Below are 24629 nucleotides of genomic sequence, written 5' to 3' on the forward strand. Positions count from 1 at the left end.
CCAAGGATACTGGTTGGAAAATGCAGCTGAAACTGTTGTGTCTGACCATTCACCTATTACATTTCAGGTAAGTAATGTAAAACTGTGTTACCCTACTTATTTTTCAAATCTGCATTGGCAGAGCTATGGGTCAGGAGGAGATAACATTTTAAAAATTAACAAAGCTGTACCAGTTGTCTGACACAATTAAATTTCCTAAATAACTTTCCTAAATATATACCTCCAAATAGAAGATGTATAAAATAAAAATGCAGGGATAAGACAATGTTCACATTCTTCTGGTCTTTTCAACATAAAATAACATAAAAAGTTATTAAACAAAGTCCATCTACAGCATACAACTGATCTGGAAAGCCAGTTTGAATTCTACCTTCCAGCATGCTGAGGTGCATGGCATCATTGGCTCGCTTTGGCACACTAAGCATCACCTCCAGGCCATCCTTAATCTCACCTTTACCTTCTTCACAGCACGTTAGCAGCTCCTGCAAAAGGAGAGCAGACATGAGTACACTCTATAATGGTTTTCTACACTAATACAATAGACAACCAAATACTACTTCAAACAAATGGAGAATCATTTTTGGCATGAAAAGTCTCTTTCAACTTTTTACTCTGCCAATGACAAGACAGCATACTTTGTATTTATCATCATCTGCCCAAGCTTTTAGTCACCTCTAATTTAAACAAGATCATCTGGTTAACGTAAATTTCAAAGATTTCTTATTAAGGACAATGCTTTTTCAGATAAGCACAGGCACAGCTATGAGATGCAGTGCTACATCAAGGCCCAAAACAACACAGCTGCCAAGTCATGAAGATGGTGGAAAGCAGGACAGCACAAAAGGACACATCCCCTCGTCAAGTCTTTGCTCCACTGCACCAAAGACTCACTCTGTACTGCTGCTGCTACATTCTTTTATTTCAAGTATTCAGTGAATTACTCTGTTCTGTGTGCTCACAGTTAAAAAGCATCCTACAGACAAAACTTTTGAATACAAACACGCATTAACTAATGGACACAAGTTACAGAATGCTGAAAATTTTTAGTGGAATTTAAGGCGATGCAATTCCCTTCCCGTTCAACATCCCACAGATACTAACATAACTGTGCCTGAGCTGATACTCAAATTTCCTCACGTCCGCTCAGCATTTGAACAGTATCAAGATAAAACATAGCTTATGTAACCTAGAGGGTATATTACATTCCTTCTATTATTCAGAGGGTCCACTTAATTCACTCCCTCAGGGTTAAATTTCCTTTTCCCTTGTAGAAAGGAAGCCAGGTGATGTCTACGATTATCATCATTAGACTATTTTGAGTGCCAACATCACCATCACAGCAAAACTGCATCATTACGCTTAAATTTTGCATTACGACTCCACAAAAAAGTGAGTGTAATTAAATATTCCCCGGGAGGCAGAGAAGATGAGCAGCTTCAATACCATTGAAAAAAATAAGCAGAACTTCCAGAACTCTAAAATGTTTCAGCTATCATTCAAGTTTTGGGCTCTCCACCTTTTCACGTTTTATGTTGCTCTTCTTAGGAAGGGGTGGAGGTAAGAAGAAGAACCCAGCAGTCACCAAATCCATTTTACTATGCAGCAAAGACACCTGGCTCTGCAAATACTAGTGAAACTGATCTATCCCATCACTTCAATAATGTAGCAGCTAAGGCATATTTAAATTTAAAAAAAAATAATTTTGAGAATCAATATCCCAAAATTTCTGAAACAGCACAGCCTGGAGTATTTATGTAAGTTATAACTTCATCCAGTTGCAACCTTTTTGCAAGAGGACAACAGACAGTGTGTTTCAGTTAAAAATGCCAGACTTTTTTCCATCCAACATGACCTGATATAGCCTGCAGTGTTTTTCAGAAATTTTAAAAACAATAATCCATGGAAGTTCTCAAGTAGAAAGGGGAAACACAGATCAGCTACAGTGCTTTTATGGGCAGCTATACAAGCAATGTCAACTAACAGAGACCAAACACAGTTCAAGAACACTGCTGCTCAGTCAACAAGACATCTGTCCACTGAGAGAAAGCTTTAACTACAGGTTTTCCAAAAATTTTGTTTATTTTAACAGCTACTCTTTACTTGACATTTCCAGGCAACATCACAAGTAACAACTGTTTGTGCAACAGCTCTACAGGTACTCAGTGTATGTGTATAGATATTTATATATTTAATAGATATTTTATATTATACTTTTATATATATAAATACGTAATTATATATTGTACAGTATGTAATATCAAGACCATAGCTAATGGCTTGCCAAAATTTGTTGCAAAAACCATGATAAAAATGTGCCGGTCTATATGGCTGTGAATTACGTTTTTACTCTGGAAATGCAAATTATATTTTCTAAGTAAACATTAGCAGAGAGGTATCTGGACAAAAAGTTGCTTATTTCTGCCTTCTTTAATTTTCAGTGGTCTCCTAAAAAAATACCACAGCAATATCTGAGGCTACTCAGGATTGTTTAGTCTCACACTGCAGAGTAAAAAAGCCCTCCTGATTTCAGCAAGGGCTTAGCCTTCTTAAGAGCAGAATCAGAGTAAGAACTTTGAATTAATACTGACCTTTAAAAGAAGCTGGTATTTTGTTATCCTTTGGACAGGTTTGATAAGGTAAGAGGAGATAGAGTTGGCCAGTCCGTGTCGTTGTTGTATCTCCTACATGAAAAATGCAAAAATTTGAGGACTGTGAGTACCAACTCTCAAACATAGACTGCCTTGAGGCCTAAATAATAATACATGTGAACTATAAATTCTATGTTAGCAAGGAGAAATAAAAAAACACAGGATGACAAGATATTCTAGCCACAGCAAATGGTTATGTTGTGCATCTGCTAGCTCACTTTGAAAAAAAAAAAAGTAATTATTACTTCTAAAGGTACCTGTGAAGTGTTTCAACAAACCTAAATACAAACAGCATCATTTAAGGATATAAAAAATGTGGCAATGCCTTTTTAAAAAACAACAACAACAAAAAAGGCATTTATTTTGTTATTCACAAGAGAGAAAATTAATCAAAATTCGTGCTCCAGGGAACAGCCCGGACGACAACACACAGGAAGGCCGAGGTGGAGGTTTTTTAGCATTCCTTGCCAGTTAACTGTTAACAGCCACAGAAAACACTTCCCCCACAAGGGGGAGTAAGAAGTAACATTTTCTAACCGCAGTAAAGAAGTTACCGAATGCTTAAAAACAAAACAGCCACTTAAACAAACAAACAAACAAACAAAAAAAAGAGAGAATCAACTCCACAAAGCTAAAGGAGGAAGACAGATTAGATTATAATTAAAGATTTGAAGTACCGATCACAGTTGAACTTCAGGGCCAGTCTTTGCCATTTTAACATTTTAACCACACAATTTCAAACAGTAAATTACATGCCAGAGCTATGTGCTTTCTAACCATGATTACAGTATCAGAATTCCCAAAGGTTTGATACAAGTGACATTTTCACATGGTCCAGTGATAGAGAAGGGAAGATACTGCATTTATCTGTGCATAGAATTGGGTCTTCACTCTTCTAATCCACTTTAGGTGGATTAAAAAGGGATGGAGAGCTCTAGATACACTGGTAGAACAGAAGAATCAAAGGGTGCTCCTTTGGAGGTGGTGCAGGAACTGATTTATAATACAGTTTTATCAGAGCTCTTTGTTTTTTTTCTTATAGTATTTACTAAATATTTCTTTTAGAGGTTTGGGTTTTTTTTGTCGTATCTGCCTGATTTCCTGTAACTTACCTGTTCTTCTTCAAACACTGAAAACTTAACAGAGGCTTCACAGAAAGGCTGTTTCTTACAAATGTTTAGAATCCCCATCTCCTCAGTGACAGACTTTTGAAATTAATCCCAAGAACTTCAGGGACTTTTTTGTGTTAGTTTTTTATTATGTCCTTCCATCTACTTCTACAGACAACTCTAAAAAAAAAATTTGTGGCATCACTACAAAGCTAATGGCTTAACACAGTGGAGAAGGAAACAAAAAGGGGTACAGAGCACTCTAATTGAAGCATCTGTAAATACATGTTCAACCAAAACTCATCCAGTGTGGCCAAAATTCCACCCTAAAACCTCTAACAGGTGCTACATTTTGGTCCTTTCTTAAGCAGAGTATTACACAGACAAAGTAACATTGGGACAGAATAAGCAAGGTGCAGTTCACTGAATTACCACTATATACAATTACAATTTAAAGGTGCTCCAAAAATTTAACAAAGATTTCCATCTTTATTACATACAATGCAAACTAAGCACCTCAAGATGCTAGTATTTACAGAATGTGTTTGTGAGAGCTGAAGATTCATGTCTCAGCTATTGCTGCCAGAATTTGCTTCCAGTTCTGAACGGCTCTGATTTGTGACAGCAACTCTTTATATTTGATTTGATAGCTTTATGTGACCAACTGAGCAATATAAGTTAACCATGTGAGATATCAGATTGATCTTCTTAAGGTGACCCTAAATTGCAGCATTAGTAGCAGGAAACTTTCATTTTCTTAAGAAATTAGGCACTCAGCATAACTGCAAGTATATGATTCAAATGCGGACACAAAGTACTTACATCAAAGTATGCTCCTGCATGTTCTAATATCAGCTGCGTAGAATCTGGCTTGTTTTTACAGTATGTAACATACATTTGGAATTTGTCTGCCTGCAGAACAAAAAACAAATTTACACAGGTTATCAAAGAGCAAGAAGTTTTTACACAGTTATAATAGAGCTTATCTTCTCTCTTCAGAAATTAAACTATACAGAATTATTTTCCCATTCAAACTGGCAGTGTAAGAAAATATCAGGCAATTAAGACCGAAAAAAAAAAGTATGAAAAAGTTGATTATTCATTTGTAAGACAGATACCAAACCAAACCTGAACACAGGTTTAGGCAATTTGCAAAATCTTCAAGAGCAGTTAAGCACTGGCATTTGACAGCAGTGTCTTAATTTTTTTTTCCCAGTTAGAGATGCACATGTTTTTACTAAAATTTACTAAATTTACTAAAAGACATACTTTTACAAATTTTACAAATTAAAAAGGGACCCAAGAGCAAGAATCCATCCCTTCATGCTTCCTATCTCCCTTTTTACTTCTAAACCTAAGACCGACTTCATTACCCAAGTAACAAAGCAGTGTCCAACATCTTCTGGTAACTGTTCATATTTTTCTAGCTCCTTGAGGAATATGCTATGGGTAGAAAAGAAACAAACAGTGTAAGGCACATGAAAGACTTCCATTAGAGCAGCTGATACTCATGTATTGTCTGTGAGAAAAGGCGATGAGAAAACTTGCTGTAATTCATACCAATAGCATGAGTTAAAGAGATTAGGATAACTGGAATGGATAAAAATGTGTAATAACAGAACTAATATAAAATGTAATTCAATACAAATTCTGATGTGAAGATCAGAAATTAATCCAGCAGACATGCAGTTAATGCATAAGAGTACACAAAAAAGAATAACTGCTGCTGTTCTCCATCAGGAAGATTTCCTGCTGTTTCAGTTTCAAGAGAAGTTTAGCCTTCATCTCAAGAGAAAAAGGAGCCTTGCTCTTTGGATGTGTAAGTTAACAAAAAGTATACAAAGGGCTGTAAAATCAGGTTCTGGAATATGCTAGCTACATTTTAGTGTTCAAAAGAATCATAACCCAATACAAATGCCAATGACTTAAAACCAGAAGATGCAGTGCAAGACTCCTGGCACAGAGGTTTGCTTAGGAACCATTCCACTCAGAAGAAACTTGGTGGATAAACCTCTTCCATGCTCTGTTCTCAGATAAACATAACGATTATGGGGTACCTCCACAGAATGTTCAAAGAGCTAAGGAAGAGAAGGGAGCCCTACACTTTCCAACTAGCAGTCACACTTGGAAATCAGGAGTGAGGATTCCAAAGGAATGACGGAGTATTAAATTGATGTCTGTGCTATACCTGTATTCTAGTGAATTCAGGAATTCAGTGGTTTCTGTCTCTTTAAGACAACTTGAAAACCCAGAGCAAAATTTTAACATATCCAAATAAGTTCTTAAAAACTGAAAGATGTTCAAGACTGAAAAAGACAGTTTCTAATGGTGTACCTACTTGGCTGTAAAAAGCAACAACTGAAACAATTTAGCAATGAAAGAACTCTAGATTTTTTTATGGAAAAATGTCCATTATTCATATGCACAATATTTTCATTAGGAAATCCCCCTTGTCATCATTTGGATTTAGCAGTAATATGGAAATGGAAGATAAGTCACTCACTTATTGTGGAACTCATAGATTTCCTGCATGTTTCCAAAGATAATGTGTTCTTTATTTACAATACCAGGTGGGATCTCCTCGACTCCACTTGTCATTTCCCATAGATATGTCTGACCAGAAGAAAAAAGATGCATAAAGAGTCATGATAAACTCTGAATAGAAGCACAAAGGTATCTGTAAGCATGCATTCCTGGAGAGAAATCAGGGAAAGATCATGTACCATCATCATCTCCAACTGTGACAGTACCTGTTGTGTCAAATACACCTTCCGATTTTGACAGTAATATCCAAGTTTTAAAACTGACAACTTAACATAGTCCCCAAGACATCATAATTTAAAACGCATAGTATTCTTGACAACCTCTAATGCTTCAGGATATTCCTTATCAAGGTCATGTCTGCAATCTAGAAGTTCATGCTGTGTGCAACAGCTATCAGTGAACATTACTTGCTTCAGCATAACAACTACTGGGCACTTTTCCATGGAATCTCTCTGAATTTCTATTCAAAAAGTCAGCTAGCAGCAGAACATGTGATACAGATAATAAGAGAATTAACACAAGCTCTCCTCTATTGCTAGCAAAGCAAATAAAGTAAACCCCTCCTTTTTCCCCTCCCCTCTCTACAACAAAAAAAACCCCACACGTTTATGTACTGGGGAAAGAACAAATGGTGAAATTCAGTACTGACAAGAGAAAAACATACAGGATGATTTCCGAAGTTACTGTTACCAGATGTAATTCTGAATTTTTTCTTAGTAGCAGAAAATATGCTTAATTTGGTCCTATGACTGCAAACCAATCATGCTTGGCTGTTAAAGCCAGAAAGAAAGCAATGGATTGAATCCTGTCTTCAAAGATTAGTGAAAAAAAGAGAACTTACATCCATGCATTCCCGGAGGTCTCTTACGTAAGCCTTTTCTGTCTGAATTAGCTCAGCCATAATGAACCTTGGGTGACAATAGAAAGAATAATCAAATCTCATTCTGTTAGATCATTATGAATGCATAATAATGAGAATATATCTTTCTCCTCATCAGCTTTGCACTGCTGCAAGAAAAATAAGAGAACTGAAATGTGAAGAGAGACTACAGATGAAGGAAACATAAGAGGTAATATCCCTCCACTACTAACCAGTGCAAAAAGAAATAGGGAAGAAGATGGATTTTTTTCTCTCAATTGCTTTCCACTTGCTACAGTCATTTAACTGTTGTCTTCCCTCCTCCCCTTACACATTTAACATTTTTTCTAAAAATAAAAAAGCATGTTAAAAGAAGTCTGACATAGTTTTGAAAGTTTAAGCTTCTAACATGGTAGAATAATCTGTGAGATCACACATGAATAAATATCAATAGGAGCTATTGAGAAATATCTGGCTATTTTTATCATTTATCCAATTTCTAAGGTGCCAGACAATCCATGACAGTTGTTTGTCATCAGGATTGATTTCTGCATTCTCACTGATTATAAATAAATAAATTTCTTACTCTTTCCTGCGGGCAGACTTTCGTTTTTCTTCATTAAGCTCATGAGCAGCATCTCGCAGTTTCACCTCTGACCCAGGGACACTGGCTGGGATTATATCCAGCTGCAAGCTTTTGCTCTTTATTAAATAAAGGAAGAACTGATTAAGCAAGGAAACAGGAGAAAATGATAGCTAAATTAAATGCAAGCAAAGCTTATTTGTCTGTCATCACACACTAGTTTCTCTTACCGATTTATTGGAATCAGAGGAAATACCCAGAGCTTTCTCTAAAGAGGTCCTGTATTTCTCCATGCGCAGGGAAAAGTCTCTGTACCTCTTATCCACTGCTGTGACACATTTTTTAATCTCTGTTGCATGAGCATGCCCTTTTTCACAAAAGCCATCAGCCAGCTGTATCAACAACTTCACCCTCTCTTTGGTTTGCTGTGAAAACAGGAAAATATTGAACAGTTACTCGCTCTACCTGTAACGAGGGTGGTAATTTTGCTTGACCTGCTACCAAGTGTAGTTGGAGAAGCCATCAAAGGAGCTAGCTTCCTCCTCTCTCTTCCCAAAACTCCTTTAAACAGGTACCTTTTTCTTAATAAAAATAGCACAAGATGAACATAGGTTTTCTTGGGTTTTATTATTACATGACTAGAAGCCAGTTGTTCATTTTTCTTTCAAAAATGTGCTCTACATCTAACCCAGTGATTAAATTCTGCTAGGCAAGCTTTTCAGAGCATGGGTATTCTACTTGCAGCAATACAAAAGGTTTTTGATGCCAAACAGGGTATTTTGTTCATTACCACTGAAGCACTGGTATTGGACCTGGCCCACAATCTCAAGAATCTACCTCCTTTATACATCACTGAAATACTGAGGTGGAGATAACATTTGTTATATGCTTTACATATTTAACAGATTAAAACTATATTCTTCAGACCTTTTTTATACTATGTTTTGCTGTCAAACAGTTGTTTGGAAGAAACTAAGAGAAGAAGTAGCCACCACTAAATCTGTACCTAAGTGCTCTTCCCAATTAAGAAGCTGCTTTAAGACCATGCACTTCCTTTCACATAAATCATCCACAATAGATTAATTTATACCTCCACCTCTCTCCCTCCCTGATACCGTATCAGAGTGAAGTGTACTGTCAGGGCCTCTGGTAACAGGGAGTTAAGCAAAACAGTCAATAAGAAGTTGACTTTCTTGTGTCAATGGGAAAATCAACAGTGTTTGTCCTTTCTTTATCCTTTTTAATTCTTCTTCCTTCCTAATGCTCCCTGGTCTGAGCATTTCTTTTCACTGTAGAGTTAGCAAGGGCTAATACATCCTCCCAACAGGTAACAAAATGCCAAGGGAGTGGCACTAACAACATCCTTTTAGAACAGGCACCCACGTCATCTGCTGACTGACAGGAAATGGGGGGCAGTGGTCTTCTGCATGCTGGAAAGCATCCAGCAAAATAAAGGCTGGAGCAAAACTCAGAAAGAAGAAACTTCAAGTTTAAAAAGCAAAAGTGATCTCTGTCCTCTCTGGATTCTCTTTTCTCCCTTCCCAAAAGTCTCATGACTGACTCCATCTCTGAGTCTCTTCTCTTCTGAGGTGGTCCTTCAGACAAATGAACACTTGCTAACTTTCTTGGGCTCTATTATTTCCCTGTGAGTACTGGAGAGCTGAGAGGTGGAAAGGGTGATGGTTTGAACAGGTGACAAAATGAAACAGACAGACAAGGCTACATAAGCTTAAGTACTTCACTCATGCACTAGTTGCCTGTCGTTCACAAGAGAACTGTTAAGCATTATGAGTGACATCTGCACTTCTGTATAGGCCTACAGAGATGTAAAATAATGTAATACTGCCACATGTCAAAAAGTTGCAGCAGAAACACAAACTACTTTAATAAAATGAGTAACCTAAGCAGTAAAGTTTTAATTGTTCTACTATCTTCTAAATAAATCACAATTGAATAATAATATGCCTTGTTGTATTTTGTATCCTAGATGAACATAAAGTAAAACACAGACATGAGAATATAAAAGTGGAAATCAAAGGCTCTGCAATGTTTGTAGGTTTTATACTTTTATGCTATCCCACTACAATTCTGTTGTAAGGAATCAACAGCCCATAGGCCTGATGGAACTCCACTAACAGTGATTAACTTCTGATTATCTTTTGGTTTATTCTGTTCCCAATAGAAATAAAGAGAGAACACCACCGCAAGTAAACAAATCTTGGTGGACACATCCTTCGGGTTCTTGGGACACACACACACAGGATGAGTTTGGGTTGGATTTTTTTTACATCTTAAATAATTTTATTTATTTATTTTACCTTTGCTGTGATCTGAAATTCTTCATGTTCTTTTAGCAGCTCTTGAGTGTGCTGGATACTGGAGCCAGTGGAAGTATGTGTAGATAAATAAAACTCTCCATTGTCATGAATCCATTCCAGAGCCTAAAAAACACAATAACGTAGAAAAAGTAAGAGATAAGGCAACATACTTTTGCCAATAGAAACCATCTGTAATCAGTATTTCACAAACACAAATTTGCCAAAGGTAAATCTTACTCAATGTCACTCATGGCAATTGACTAACACCTCTACAGTATCAAACAGTTTGTTTGTCTGAAATAATTCACTTACTCTACGAAGCAATGCTTAAAGGATTAAGAAAAACAACTAACACAATCTGAATACTTCATGTATTCATGTACTACAGGACTATAGCAGTCCATCATTAAAGGTTCTAACTGACTGTGTCTACACTTTTGTTAGTATACTTCCCAGTTGAGCACAAATAACTTTTTTTGGTGCAACACAGGACAGCTGTACTTAGAAATATGCATTTTCCAAATTATCAAAATGTATGTAAGACCGGCAAATGTGTAGGCTAAACTTTCCAAGCATGTAAGATTCAACTATTGTTACAACTCTTTAGTAGACGAGCATTTCCACCTCACAAAGTATGGTCTGTACCTACATGCACTCCTAGAAATTAAACCTGCAAAATGGTGATATGTATCAGTTAGACCAATTAATATACGTATAGGTAGTAAAAGACAAGAACTAAGAACTGCAGACTAAAATTCCACATCCTAACACCCTATTCTCTCAGTATTATGAACCACAATGATCATACTATTATCTGTGTTCTATCCACATTAATATTTGCTGCCCTTTAAGTATATCTCAGTAGTTGTGTGGAATCCTACCCTGGCTACAAGACAGTCCTCTCAAACTGCTGCATAACAGTAAAAATAAAAAAAAATGTAACTGAGGAGTGACATTATCAAATTGTTCTGCTAGCAGAGGCAGTATGCAGAGGCACATGACCGTAGAAACTTCTTGGATCTGACAAGCCAGTATCAGATGTTAAAAGATTTTAAAGTAGCTTGCTTAGAACTGTCTTGCTACTAAATCCGTGTGTATCTTCTGTGTCTTCAGTAAATACATAAAGCACTAGACAAAAAATAAATAAACCAAAAGAAAAAGCACTAGATGGCTAGTGGGTTCTCATTCTTCCTTTTATCTCTCATACCTTCAGTTTACCCTTTTATTTATCAAAGAACAGAAGAAGTTTTATCTTGGTGGACAGTACCTATGTATTTTTTCAAGAGCATAACCTTACACTGACTCAGAAAAAGCATCTTCTGGGTTTTAATTCCACCAGCAATTTGAGCTCATAAAGGCTGTGACTGAAAAAACTTTTATTCTCCTTTTCCACTTAGGACCTGCTTTTGCCTCTGGGTACACAAAATGAAGTGAGTAGAAAACCTTCAAAATGTAACACTGAATGTGAATGCTAGGATGCCATTTAACAAGTCACACACTAGTACAGAGAGAAGCCTAATGAGATGAGCCTGTACTTTTCAAGTGCTGCTGATGGAAAGAAACCAACAACTCTTGGATTAGTGTCATGAAAACGGGAATTTCAACCAACCAACTTTAAAATGCCCTTTCCCATTCCAATGTCAGTCTTTGCAAGTGAGGACTTAAATTGACAGGCAGCATGACTATTGCTGATAGTACAAACAATATTTATTTTGAAACTTCTTGCTTTTAACTTTTTAACCTCCACCGTTTTTGGTGGATTTATTGAATGAATGATAAACAAAACAACACTTCCCCCTGCCAAGACTTGCCTTTTTCTAACTTTCTGGTTGCTCTCTAGAGCCACTACCAAAAGTTCATCTCCATGTTGATTCCTACTAAACCGTAGGAATTTACATGTAGACCAGTGTAGACCAGCTCTTCGTTCATGTGAAAATCAGGATTGTATGTTGGAGACACATATAACCATACAAGAACCGGAAAAATCAATTTAGTGACCAGTTCAGCCCTTAACTGTGGAAAGATTTGAGAGTCTACCATTTGTCTTGCAAACTACTGCGGTACCTGTTCCCATTGCAGGGCACCAAGTTCTGAAAGCACAAAGAATGGCTTCTTCCAACTTGCAAACAAAAATCTAAATGAATACAGCACCATTTCAATTTTCTAGCTAATCAGTGTGGAGTTGCAATAATGACTGAACTGGTGATAGCTGAAAAATGGGATTTACAATAAAAAATGCTGACAGATCTTTATCTCCAGTGTTTGACTGTTAGTCAGTAATCTCTGTACAAAAGCAAGTAGGTCATGTGTTTGACAGAGGTTGAAGTTAAGGTTATTGGAAAGTGGAGGGGGTGGGGTAGGGAAGGAGTGTTGTTTTTTTAAAGAGGTATTCATCATTACCTTCACTCCAAGACTCCAAGATTTATCTTGCATTATTTTCTTTGTTAAAGCACGAAAGACAGACTTGAGAAATCTTTCAAGTGATCAAAACAGAGCACTAATACTTAAACCTCTGTCTACACTGGTTGTCAGAAAGAAAGAAAAAAATCAGGATTGACAGCCTTTTAAAGTATATCTAACTATATTTCACGGTATGGGCGTTGTGTCCATTTCTGCAGAACAGGAACAGATAGCTTCCTTTCTTTGTCCCATATCCAGTTGAAAAAAAAAAAGGGAATAAAAACCCATTGCAGGTCATTCCTGTTACTAATTTACTAATTCTGCCTTGTAAACCCCTACTTTTTTTTTATGGCTTGTGTTTTGATTAGTGAAGGTGATTATTTTGTGTGCGTGGTAGTTACTTAATACTTTTTTCCAGACTGACAAATTCAACGAACTACAAAGAGGTGGATCTATCATGCAAGAAACCATGAAACCCAGTACACAGAGAATTGAAAAAACTTTCCAAGTAATTCAGTTATTATTAAGGAGTTATCCAACTTGTCAGTTTTTCAGAAGTGCCAATCAATTTAATTAGATGCTTTTCCCCAACATCTGAGAAAAATGTTGCTGCCTGTTATTTTCCCCGTCAAATTAGGTGTAGGTGTAAACATTAACAAGTGTAACAATTTGTCTAACACAAGCTTGCAGAAATGAGATTCACCAGTACCAGATCAAGCTGGCAGAAGCAAAACACTGCCTTTAATTTACATCAGTAAAGACACCCTGTCTCAACAGATTTAGCTGTTTTGTGTCAAAGGATCACTTAATTTCTATTTCAGTATTAAACTTTTCAGCCACTGCTAAAGTCAACAGCAAATTTCTTATTATGGGACAAGACACTGTAGGTCAAACCTTAACCACACTGAAGAGGATAGAAACCCTCACCTGTTTGGCACTTCTTTCAAACACCACGTACTGTTGGCATTGATCAAGACGTCTTTTACGCATGGTCCAATAATGCAGCACACGGTTCTCCCTCTGGAAGAGTTCATTCAAGATATCTGAAAAAATGAAAATAGTTTCACCAGAGGTTACGACCAATTTTGAAATATCACATTAAAATCAGCAGAATAAAGTACTTCATATTGTAGAATCTGCAATACACTTAATCTTTTTGTTACATCTTGGTTCACTTTTTCTTGTTTTCTTTATCTTTCACCTGATACTCACAAAAGACAGTGTTTCTTTTTCATTATTATTTACAGAAATGTTAGTTAAAGAAACTAGAGATCCAATTAGAAGTTACTACTGAGACCTTTTTTCTTGCACATATTTTTCCTGCGGGGACTGCCACTGCTTATAGCAGAATTGAAAATCTAGTCTGATAAAGATGGTTCTTGATGGGGTTTCTGCAGGAAGAATGATCATATACAAGTAATAATAACATGCTAAACCATCTCATGTTAACCATAATAAAAAATAAGCTTTCTAAATATACCAGTATATTCTAAATATATCAATATACCTATAAAATACTTTTAACAATTTAATACATATGGACAAATACATAGGTTACTAGAAGAAAAAATGCAACATGAGCAGATACTAAATGTACAGAAACCCAAGTAATAAAAAAATAAAAAAATTACCAAGTTTGTAATTCTCCTTCAAAAAAATAAAATCAAAACCAGCAGCAGTATAACTGAGTAAGCCGATTTGTTCAAATGTGAGTGTTTATTTAGCCTTGAGAGAATATCCAGGTAATCAAACAGTTACGTCCAAAATTTGTTATTCCATTCCTCAGTATCAGAAACTGCTCGCCATTGAGAAGTCACATCCAAATTCCACCATTAAACTGCAATTCCACGTCTGGCTTATAAATTCTTCATGGATGGCAAAGACCTTCTGCTTACAGTATGCGGAATATTTAATCTGAAGTCTGCTTTTCCCTTCAAACAAAGAAATCCTAGCAGTTTCTTGTGAAGCTCACTTTACTCACTGCTTCTTCCACAGCAGCTGCCCTACCAGACTTTGTATCTACTGCAAACCCAGATGACAATCTGAAATACAGGGAAATGAGGACACCTAATGTGTGGTGACCACCAAAGAAGTCTCATTCTTCATAATAACGCTCTTGCTTTTCTACTTACACCCAGAGGTGGCTACTTCCACAATTATGAATGGAGGGTCTCAGGTACAGGCTTCTTAACGCCTCTGCATTCCCTTGCCCCACTTGTGTGGGTCCACCATGCCTTAGATACCAAACGCCAACACCTCCAAGAAACAGTTTGACAGAGAAGCTCAATTAAAGGCAGTCTGATGGGGAAACAATCCAGCAGTGATCTGGGAACAATTACAACCACTTGTCACAGCCTCCCCAAGGATTATGAAACCTGTCTGCAACACTGCCAATATCCTCATGCTTGGAAGCACTGTATTCCCTTGCCATGAAGTGTTGAGATCACCCAGGACTAGATTTTGGTTGGAAGCTGTTAACTGCAGCCAAGGTTTTCTTCTTGCTGGGCAGGCTATCCTCAAATATGGCTCAACTGATCTGTCCCTTGGCCAAGCCATGAGCTGATCTGCTATGAGCCTCACCTGCTTTCTCAGTTTTATTTCTGCCTTACATTACCTCCAAAAACCTCGCTCAGAAGATATGCCAGATTTCAGGAGGGGGACACACTATCATTATACCATGCAATACACCCAACTACACACACCATATTAAAAAGAGACATCTTGATAAGGATACCAGTGAAGCAGTTCTGACAAAGAGCAAGAAAGGTGAATTTAGCTCATTTGGAACATTTGTTCTGTCAGGACACGATACAGATGGCTAGTCAGTGAGAGACATTTGGCTGGGCACCATTAGTGTTATTGCCATTAGTTTCTTGGACTGACAAGGAAAAGAAAAAATATTCCATAAAATACTCAAAGGAAGTTATAAAACATAAACATTTATGAACACTTAATGTTCATAATCTAAACATATAGAACATTTAGTAGTAGGTTGGGATGAGCAGCTCTATTTCAAGCCTTCTCAACTACAGTCCCTGTTCTTATTTTCTCTGACTCTAACATCAGTTAGGATACCAAACAGGATCCTGAACTTTCTGTTATTCTCCAGGTTCTATCAGGCTTGGAGAGCTTTCAGCTGTCTCTATGCATCCCGTGCTCTATGTCAACCTATCTAAAAATATAAGAACCACTAGACAAGTGCACTGACTATGTTCAGTTGTATCCTACCCAGCACAAACAGAGGTAAAGTAGTACATGAAATCAGCAGCAGAAGCAAAGGAAAAGATGCTCTGTTTCTGAGCTTACAGCACTTGCCACCAACTGAATCTACCTGCCACAGCCATTTCAGGCCACAACTCTTTACTGAAATTCAGTTTTGGCACAGTATCTGATACATTATTTGAATGCTCTTAACTGCGGGTCAAGGAAAGTATTTCAACTGGTATGGAGGGACAGAAGAGGACATCTCTCAGAGTTCAGTACCATTGATTCCTGTTTTCCATTAAGTATGTGCTTAGATAAACTGCCTAGATTAAGACATTGCTTTTCTAGATACCATAATTTGCAACTGGAAATAAAGATCAAGTATTTCAGTGAATGAGGTTTTTGAAAAATGTTCAGCAGTTCTGCAGAAACACCAGTGTTACTCAAGGCCTACCCCTTGTATCATGACCACCTCCACCAGGAAAAGAAGATGAGTTATAACTGTAAGTGATTGCCTTCTAAGGGGAACGGAGGGTTCAATATGCTGAGTAAACCCCTCAGCATAGGAAAATCTGCTTTCTCCCTACAGCCTGGGTTAAAGACACCACTAGAAAACTTCCTAGCGTGGTTGGGTCCTCAGACTACTACCCACTAGTGATCTTCCATGTGGGCGGTGATGAAACTGCAATGCACAGTCCAAGAGTGATCAAATGAGACTTCTGAGTCTTAGCATACTTGGTGAGGGAAGCTGGGGCACAGGTTTTGTCCTCTCTCCGTCCAGCTGTGGGCAGAGACATTGGAAGACAGAGACAGACCTAGTCTATTACTACATGGCTTACATGGCTCTTGTTACCACCACAATTGAGGTGTTTTTTTTTTGATGATGATTCCCACACAGCAACAGGCTTGTTGGCATTAGATGTTAACAGGATGTTAACAGATGTGCTGGATACACTGCAGCACACTTGAAATCTTACAAAGATGAGGTTGGGGCTCCTGAGGTATCAGAAGCCAACAGGGAAGCACCAGAGAAATGTATCAAATGAATTCCAGCCACTTCAGCCAATAAGTCAACTTCATTGGGGGTCCAACTTAAATGGCACTATGCAAACACAAGCAGCATGGGGAATAAACAAGAGGAGTCAGAGATGTGCATGTGTCTGCAGGACTGTGATCTTACTGGCATCATGGAGACATGGTGGGATGACTCCTATGACTGGAATGTTGGAATGGAAGTATACAGGCTCTCAAAGGCAACATGAAAAGCTTCTATGGCCATGGCAGTGATAAAAAGAAGACTAGGGAAAATGTGGGCCCTATCCAGAAGGAAACAGGAGACCTCTCTACCCAGGATATGGAGGAGGCTGAGGTACTCAACAAATGTTTTGCCTCAGTCTTCACTGGCAAGGGCTCAACCCACACCACCCAAGTCATAGCAGGCAAAGGCAGGGACTAGGAGAATGAAGAACCACCCACGGTAGGGGTAGATCAGGTTTGAGACCATCTGAGGGACTTGAAAGTGCATGAGTTGATGTGACCTGATGTGATGCATCCACAGGCCCTGAGGGAACTAGTGGATGAAGCTGCTAAGCCACTGCACATCCTATGTGAGAAGTCATGGCAGTCTGGTGAAGTTCTCACTGACTGTAGAAGGGGAAAAGTAAACCCTATTTTTAAAATGGAAAAAAAAAAAAAGAAGACCTGGGAAACTACAGGCCAGTCAGTCTCATCTCTGTGCCCGGTATGATCATGGAGCAAATTCTCCTGGAAAACATGCTAAGGCACATGGAAAATAAGGAGGTGATTGGTAATAGACAACATGGCTTCACTAAGGGGAAATCATGCCTGACAGATTTGGTGGCCTTCTATGACAGGGTTACAGAGTTGGTGGATAAGGGTAGAGCAATTGATATACTCTACTCGGACTTGTGCAAAGCATTTGACACTGTCCTGCATGATATCCTGGTCTCTAAATTGGAGAAACATGGACTTGATGGATGGACCACTGTCATGGTTTGGGTCTAACACTACAACAAAGAACCAGCCACGTGGCCACTCACTCAACTCTTCCCCCCCCAGACACACACACACTGTGGGATGGGGAGGACAAAGGCCAACTAGAATCTCATGGGTTGAGAAAAAGGACAAGGAGGGTTCTTCACCGATTGAGGTCCTAGGCAAAACAGACTCAACTTGGGGAAAAAAATAATAATTTAATTTCACACTAATCAAACACACACAGGACACAGACAACACACAGAGCAGGGCTTGCATATGTTACCCCACCCCTCCCTTCTTCCCGGGCCCAAATCACTTTGTTCCCGGTTTCTCTCCCTCCTTCCCCCCAGCAGCACAAGGGGACAGGGGATGGGGTTTAGAGTCAGTTCAGAGGTTCTCACTGCTCCTTCCTCCTCAGGAAGAAGGATTCCTTACAGTCCTTTCCTGCTTCCCCACACGGTCCCTCCCATGGGTGAGAGTTCTCCACCAACCTCTCCTTCATGAGTCCTTCCCACAAGGTCTGGAGCTGCTCCAGCCTGGGCTTCCCACAGAGTCAGGGGCTGCTTCGGGAACAGCCACCTCCCCTGGCACCGGGGTCTTCCAAAGCTGCATGATCAGAGTCCACTGGCAGCAAATCCCATTCACGCCTCCTGGCGCCTTCACAGAATCTTCCACCACGTTCCTCCATGAGTGCAGGGGGACAGCTGCCATCTCGCCATAGGCTGCAGGGAAACTTCTGCTTGGGCACCTTCTCCTTCTTCCTCACCAACTACAAGATCTTCACCCCAGCTCCATTCTGCCTCTCCAGCTCAGCTCTTTTTCCTGCGTGCTCTGCTCAGGTTTTATCTCAGTTCTTTTGTATGTTAATCGCAGAGGCACATCCATTGTCTCTCTAATGGCTCCTTGGCTAGCTCCTTTTGCAGCCAGGGGAGCTTCTCAGCTCTTTACCAGACCCAGCCACCAAACCAAACCAGCACAACCACACCATGGATTAGGAATTGGCTGGATGGTCTCAATCAAAGAATTATGGTTAATGGCTCAATACCCAGGTGGAGATCAGTGAGGACTGACATTCTTCAGGGGTTAGTGCTGGGACCAGTGCTGTTTAACATCTTTGTTGGTGACATGGACAGTGGAATTGAATGCACCCTCAGCAAGTTTGCCAACAATACCAAGCTGTGTGGTGTGGTCAACATGCTGTAAGGAAGGGAAGCCATCCAGAAGGACCCTGACAGTCTCAAGAGGTGGGGCCATGCCAAAGTCATGAAGTTCAACACAGCCAAGTGCAAAGTCATTCATATGGGTTAGGGCAATCCCAAGCACAATTATAGCCTGGGTAGAGAATGGATCAAGAGCAAACCTGAGAAGTACTTGGGGGTGCTGGCTGATGAGAAGCTCAACATGAGCCATGACTGCGCACTTGCAGCCCAGAAAGCCAACCATGTCCTGGGCTGCATCAAAAGAAGCACAGCCAGCAGGTCAAGGGAGGTGATTCTGCCCCTCTACTCCACTCTCGTGAGACCCCACCTGGAGTACAGTGCCCAGTTCTGGAGTCCCCAACACAAGAAGAACACGGGCCTCTTGGAGCAAGTCCAGAGGAGGGCCATGAAGATGATCAAAAGGCTGGAGCACCTCCCCCATGAAGAGAGGCTGAGAGAGTTTGGGAGAAAAGGCTCCAGGGAGACCTTATAGTGGCCTTCCAGTACCTGAAAAGGGCCTACAAGAAAGCAGGGATGGGACTTTTACAAGGAACATGAAGCAACAGGGCAAGGGGCTGCCCAGGGAAGTTGTGGATGTCCCATCCCTGGAAGTGTTCAAGGCCAGGCTGGATGGGGCTTTGAGTAACTTGGTCTAGAGGGAGGTGTCCCTGCCCATGCAGGGGGACTGGAACTAGATGATCTTTAAGGTCCCTTTCAATGCAAACCATTCTATGATACTCAAGTTTTTACAGTTTGTTTATATATTTTATACTGATCATAGTCTGATACACCGATGAGTATACACCCAGGTATGAGTGTGTAATGGTCCAGAAGAACCAGTGTAACCTCTATTTCATTGAAATGGAATAAATACACTTTTTTTCTTCTCTATTTAGAAAAGCCTTTTTTTTGTACCTACATATTTATTTGAACAGGAGGATTAGAGTGAAAAAACATCATTTAGTCAGCTACCACCATACCACTGAGATGTAAAAGGAAGCAGTTCTCCACAGTTTTATCTTGATTCATTTAATTTTTAGAATAATGCATTAAGAGGCTTATGGGGGGAAGTGTCAAAGCACATAGCTTTTTTCCTGGTTGGGGATTTTTATTGCTTTTTTTGGTTGCTTTTTAAGCATGTAACATTCATCCAGGATTTTACAGTACACAGAACATGAAGAACTCTACAGTTCTGACATATAATTATTCTTAAGGACATTAGCAGAGACTTTTCTCTCATCTGAACACATTTATCTTTTTCAGAATGCCTGTTTTAACATGAACAGCTTTCAAAACCAAATTTTTAGTAAGCTTGTCTAAAAGCCCTAACACTTCCTCCTTTAGTTCAGTAAGTGTGGTAGCTACAACCTCCTGCTCGCTTCTGCTTTGTTTTCTTTGTCTACTACTAAGAAGAGCGCTAATTGACAAACGTCAGCAACACTTCTCCAGTTATGGATACTGCCAACATTTCTGCACAGATTTTATCTTGTACAGTTCCGTACCTGTTGATGTCTTGGGGACAGAGGAAAAACAATCCTCTTTCTGAGCCTTACATGCTCACAGTTTCAACTGCCACAATCAAATTATTTCCTTTGAGTGAAAAGTATGGCCAACACCCTATTATCTCTCCAACACAAAAAATTCAACACAGGGAGATTTTCAGTTTGAGTACTGTCAGATGTATGGGTAAGTTTAATGCAAACTGTTTTTCCCTTGTAGTAAAAGCAGTGAGCATGTTCTTTTCTGAAAGAGTCAAATAACGTAGAGTGGAAGAGACCTCTGGAGGCCATCTGCTCGTTCTGAAAGCAGGAGTAACTTCAAACTTTTTAAGGGTCCCGCTCAACTGAGTTTTAAAAATCCCCAAGGACAGAGATTCCACTACCTCCCTGGGCTGCCCGCTCTACTCAGGGCTTTCCCATTCTTGTTGCAGCATTTTCTCCTTACATCCATTTAGAGTTTTCCTTGCTGCAACTTCTTCCTCTGGTCCTATAGCCACATTCCTCCGAGTCTGGCTCCATCCTCTGCATAACTCCATTTTGGGTAGCTGCAAACATCAGTTAATTAGACTTCCCTGGTTTTGAGTCTGTAGCATGGCCTGAGTGTTCAGTCACAGCTTCAAAATACATCAAGCAAAATACAACTGGCAAATAAATTAGTAAAATGCAGTAATTACTGCTGAATGTCACTCTCTGATCTCTGTTTGCCCACCTCACCCATCAGTTTATGCATACCCTATGAATTTCTGTCCTTTTGTCTCTGAAAGCCCTACAAATTTCCCTCTCTACTCCATTCCCCATGTCACATTACAGCTTCAAGGCTACACTGCATTGAGTTAATCCTAGCAAAAGCCAAGTCCCGTATATTAGTTCTTTCTTGCCTCAACTCAGCTACTACCTATCTACATATCCAATTTAAACATATCAGTTATCCTATACTTCACAAAGTTCCTTAATAGTGATTCAACTATATGAAGGGCCCACGGACATTGTTCAAGGGATTATCTCGTATCACTCTGGCACTCCTAAGGAACTTGTAGAATGCACCACACTAAGACAGTGAGTAAACTTAAGAGTGATCAGCTCTCATTTGGCTTCAGACCAAACATTATCACATGGAAGCTCAGTATCTCATTCTCTGAACAAAAGCAGTGCATTTGAGTTTCAAACTGAAACAAGATTACGTAAGCGATCAATTCAAAGCAACTTCATTTGGGTATAAGAGAATTTGATGACCGACAGCTCCTTCAAAGAGTGTGAGCAATTTTAATAATTTCCTATTAAGCCTGACAGAATCCTTTCCACTCAGGCAGGCTTAATTCCTCCATCATCACACACACCACACCACAATAATCATATTCTTTGGAAAAAAAACCAACAAGAAACCTCTTACTTTTGACTTGCTGTTCTGGTGCTTTGATGTGTGTCACCATCCCTGGCATGTTTACACTGTTCCTGTGCAGGTATTTCAGGAAAACATCAGCATTCCTCCGTGCCAGCGTGCAAGCCTAGAGAGTCAGGGGTATTATTTTATTTGAAGATGCGCACACACACACATCCAGCAAGAGATGAAGAATCTACCTCATCCCTCTTTTATGCATTTCCCACCCACTCAAATTTTAAAAAGGACTGCTTCTTAAATACTTCTACAAGTAAGCCAACCCAAGCACTAAAATAGTTTACCCAACATGTAACAGTTAATACTTATTCCATAGGAAAAAAAAAAATCAAGCATCTTTTATCTGAAGATCCTGAAATGCAATTACCTGCTCTAGAGCTTTCAGCGTGATGAAGAGTCACAGAGAAGTTTGTTTTGGATATGTACTGTTTGGCACTTGAAATTATTTATTGCGTAAACAGAGTGCACGTGCTTAGGTAATCACTTGGATATTCCAAAATATCCACCACTACTTTAAATGAAAAGTAAATGCTCTGCTGAAGTGACACGAAAAATTCTAAAATATTAAGACATGCTCTTAAAATATTAAGACAAGGCTTTGAGAACTTTCAGTCCTCACCCCCTGTACTGCCAACACTCAGCTCAGCTGCCTTCATCTTATGTACACCAAGTACTACATATGGGCTGGCTGCTTTATTTTTAATAAGAAGAACATAAAATGCTACTTTAAAAGGCTAGAGAGAGGTAGCATGGTTAGATTCGGTAACAGAGACACTAAGTAATTTCTCAAATTGTTTGAACACAAGGACAGGAAACTCACATGCCACCTGCAGAAATCTGTTTGACAGTATAATTTGAGCTATCCTGATAAATTTTTGAACATTTTCATCTGCAAACAAAATGCTTTTAATAAAAACCAGTTTTATACTCTGACATCTTTGAAGGTGATGCTGGTCAAAGCCTTTGTTTACAGGGTTAGTTACACTGCTTTGCAAGCATCACCTTCACAAGCACATTAGTTGGAACTTTAACTTTTCATTTATCTGCAGATTACTGCACAAACCCAAGTACTCCCAGATGCCTGTCTAGCAATTTCCTTCTTCTGTACTCTACTGTAGTCCAAGTACATCTGAGAGCTGCTTTGATGCACAGGCAGCAATGGTACCATGTGACTTTCACTTCTCTTCCAAAGCAGCAGTCTCTAAGCAGTCTTTAGAATGACAGTTGCTCAAAGCCATGATTCATGGTTCCTCTTCAGTCACAGTGGGAAACCTGACATCTATTGAAGTTCAACAGGAAATATTTATAAAACTGGCTACAACTTTATGCACTTGGCAGTATTCTCCTAATCACTGTCAGAAGCATTTATTGTGCCATGTCCCACATCTCTGCAGTTTGGGACATACCTGTAGCTTTTGAATGGGCACTGTTGCTTTTTCATTTCAGCACTGTAAGAATAAGCATTTGCATGCTTTCCTCAACAGAAGACACAAAAAATGGCAAGCCCTACCTTTAGGAATGCCTCCTTCTGTTCCAAGTGTTTGCTTATCATGGGAGTAACATGATCTGTTTCGGAGTTGGGACCTAGTTTGTCTGCTCCCCCACACCAGTCTTCTTCTCGCTTGTATTCTTGTTCCAGGCTTTCCAGCACGCTGCATACCTATCAGGAAGGAGGAATCCAAGTCAAATATAATCAAAAGCCAAATTCAAGCAAAAAAAAACAAACCAGAAAGCTGATCTACCCCTTACATGTACCTTAGCTTCTGACATATTTTGACTAGGACTTAAGAAAAAGGCAAGACTTTGGCTGCATGCACTGGCCTGTTTACATGGAATAGGCTATCCATAAAGTTGTTCATCTTTCTCTTCCTCTGTGACTACATAGTTCAGTATGGGCTTAAGATATCATTGCAGAGGAACCAATCTTGCCAACCTTCCCCCTAACTCTTCTGTGGACAAGTAGGGTGAAACTGATTTTTTTTTTCTCATTCCCACACAAAAAAACATAATCAACCATCTGAAGTACTTCCAACAAAACCTCTGTGCAAGTTGTTTATGGTTTAAGCAAAAGTTCTTGAAATCAAACTAAACACATCTATAGAATCATAGAATGGTTTGAGTTGGAAGGGACCTTAAGGATCATCTAGTTCCAACCCTTCTGAATGGGCAGGGACACCTCCCACTAGATCAGGTTGCTCAAAGCCACATCCAACCTGGTCTTGAACACTACCAAGGACGGGGCTTCCACAACTTTCCTGAGCAACCTGTTCCAGTGTCTTACCATCCTCACAGGAAAGAATTTCTTCCTAATGTCTAACCTAAATCTCCTCTCTTCCAGTTTAAAGCCACTACCCTTTATCCTATTGCTACAGGCCCTTGTAAAAAGTCCCTCCTCAGATTTCCTGTAGGCCCCCTTCAGGTACTGGAAGGTTGCTATGAGGTCTCCCCCAACCCTTTTCTTCTCCAGGTTAAAGAAACCTAACTCCCTCAGCCTGTCTTCATAGGAGAGGTGCTCCAGCCCTCTGATTATCTTCATGGCTTTCCTCTGGACTTTCTACAGGAGCTCCGTGTCCTTCTTATGTTGGGGGCTCCAGAATTGGTTACAGTACCCCAGGTGGGGTCTCATGAGAGCTGAGTAAAGGGCTCCTCCAAGTAAAGAATCACCTCCCTTCACCTGCTGGCATGCTTCTTTTGATGTAGCCCATTAATCTTGAAAATGTTTTACAAGTCTTTCTCAATTAAAAATAAGAATCTGAGGAACATTAAAAGGGAGAGTGATAGAAGAGACAGATGAAGATTTCGGTCTTCACTGATAATCACTACACTTTGGTTGTGTAGTCTCTTTGAAGTCTGCTAATTGAAACAAGTGTAG

At 39.3% G+C, this 24629-nt stretch overlaps 1 protein-coding gene across 5 annotated transcripts in view; it reads right to left on the bottom strand.

Annotated features, from left to right (window-relative positions):
- The window catches only part of TRIO (trio Rho guanine nucleotide exchange factor), a 250398-nt gene that overhangs the window by 82685 nt on the left and 143084 nt on the right, over nt 1–24629 (bottom strand). For all 5 annotated transcript variants that reach the window (XM_051612788.1, XM_051612787.1, XM_051612790.1 and 2 more), the window contains exons 18-29: nt 23268–23417; nt 21752–21866; nt 13389–13504; nt 10062–10184; nt 7974–8168; nt 7747–7862; nt 7143–7209; nt 6261–6370; nt 5131–5200; nt 4580–4669; nt 2589–2681; nt 371–482 (exon numbers count right to left, since the gene is read on the bottom strand). In XM_051612788.1, coding sequence (XP_051468748.1) covers nt 371–482; nt 2589–2681; nt 4580–4669; nt 5131–5200; nt 6261–6370; nt 7143–7209; nt 7747–7862; nt 7974–8168; nt 10062–10184; nt 13389–13504; nt 21752–21866; nt 23268–23417 — 1357 coding nt within the window. The remainder of the gene's footprint in view (nt 1–370; nt 483–2588; nt 2682–4579; nt 4670–5130; nt 5201–6260; nt 6371–7142; nt 7210–7746; nt 7863–7973; nt 8169–10061; nt 10185–13388; nt 13505–21751; nt 21867–23267; nt 23418–24629) is intronic.

The sequence above is a fragment of the Apus apus genome, chromosome 2 (assembly GCF_020740795.1).
Source record: "Apus apus isolate bApuApu2 chromosome 2, bApuApu2.pri.cur, whole genome shotgun sequence".
NCBI classification, from domain to species: domain Eukaryota; kingdom Metazoa; phylum Chordata; class Aves; order Apodiformes; family Apodidae; genus Apus; species Apus apus.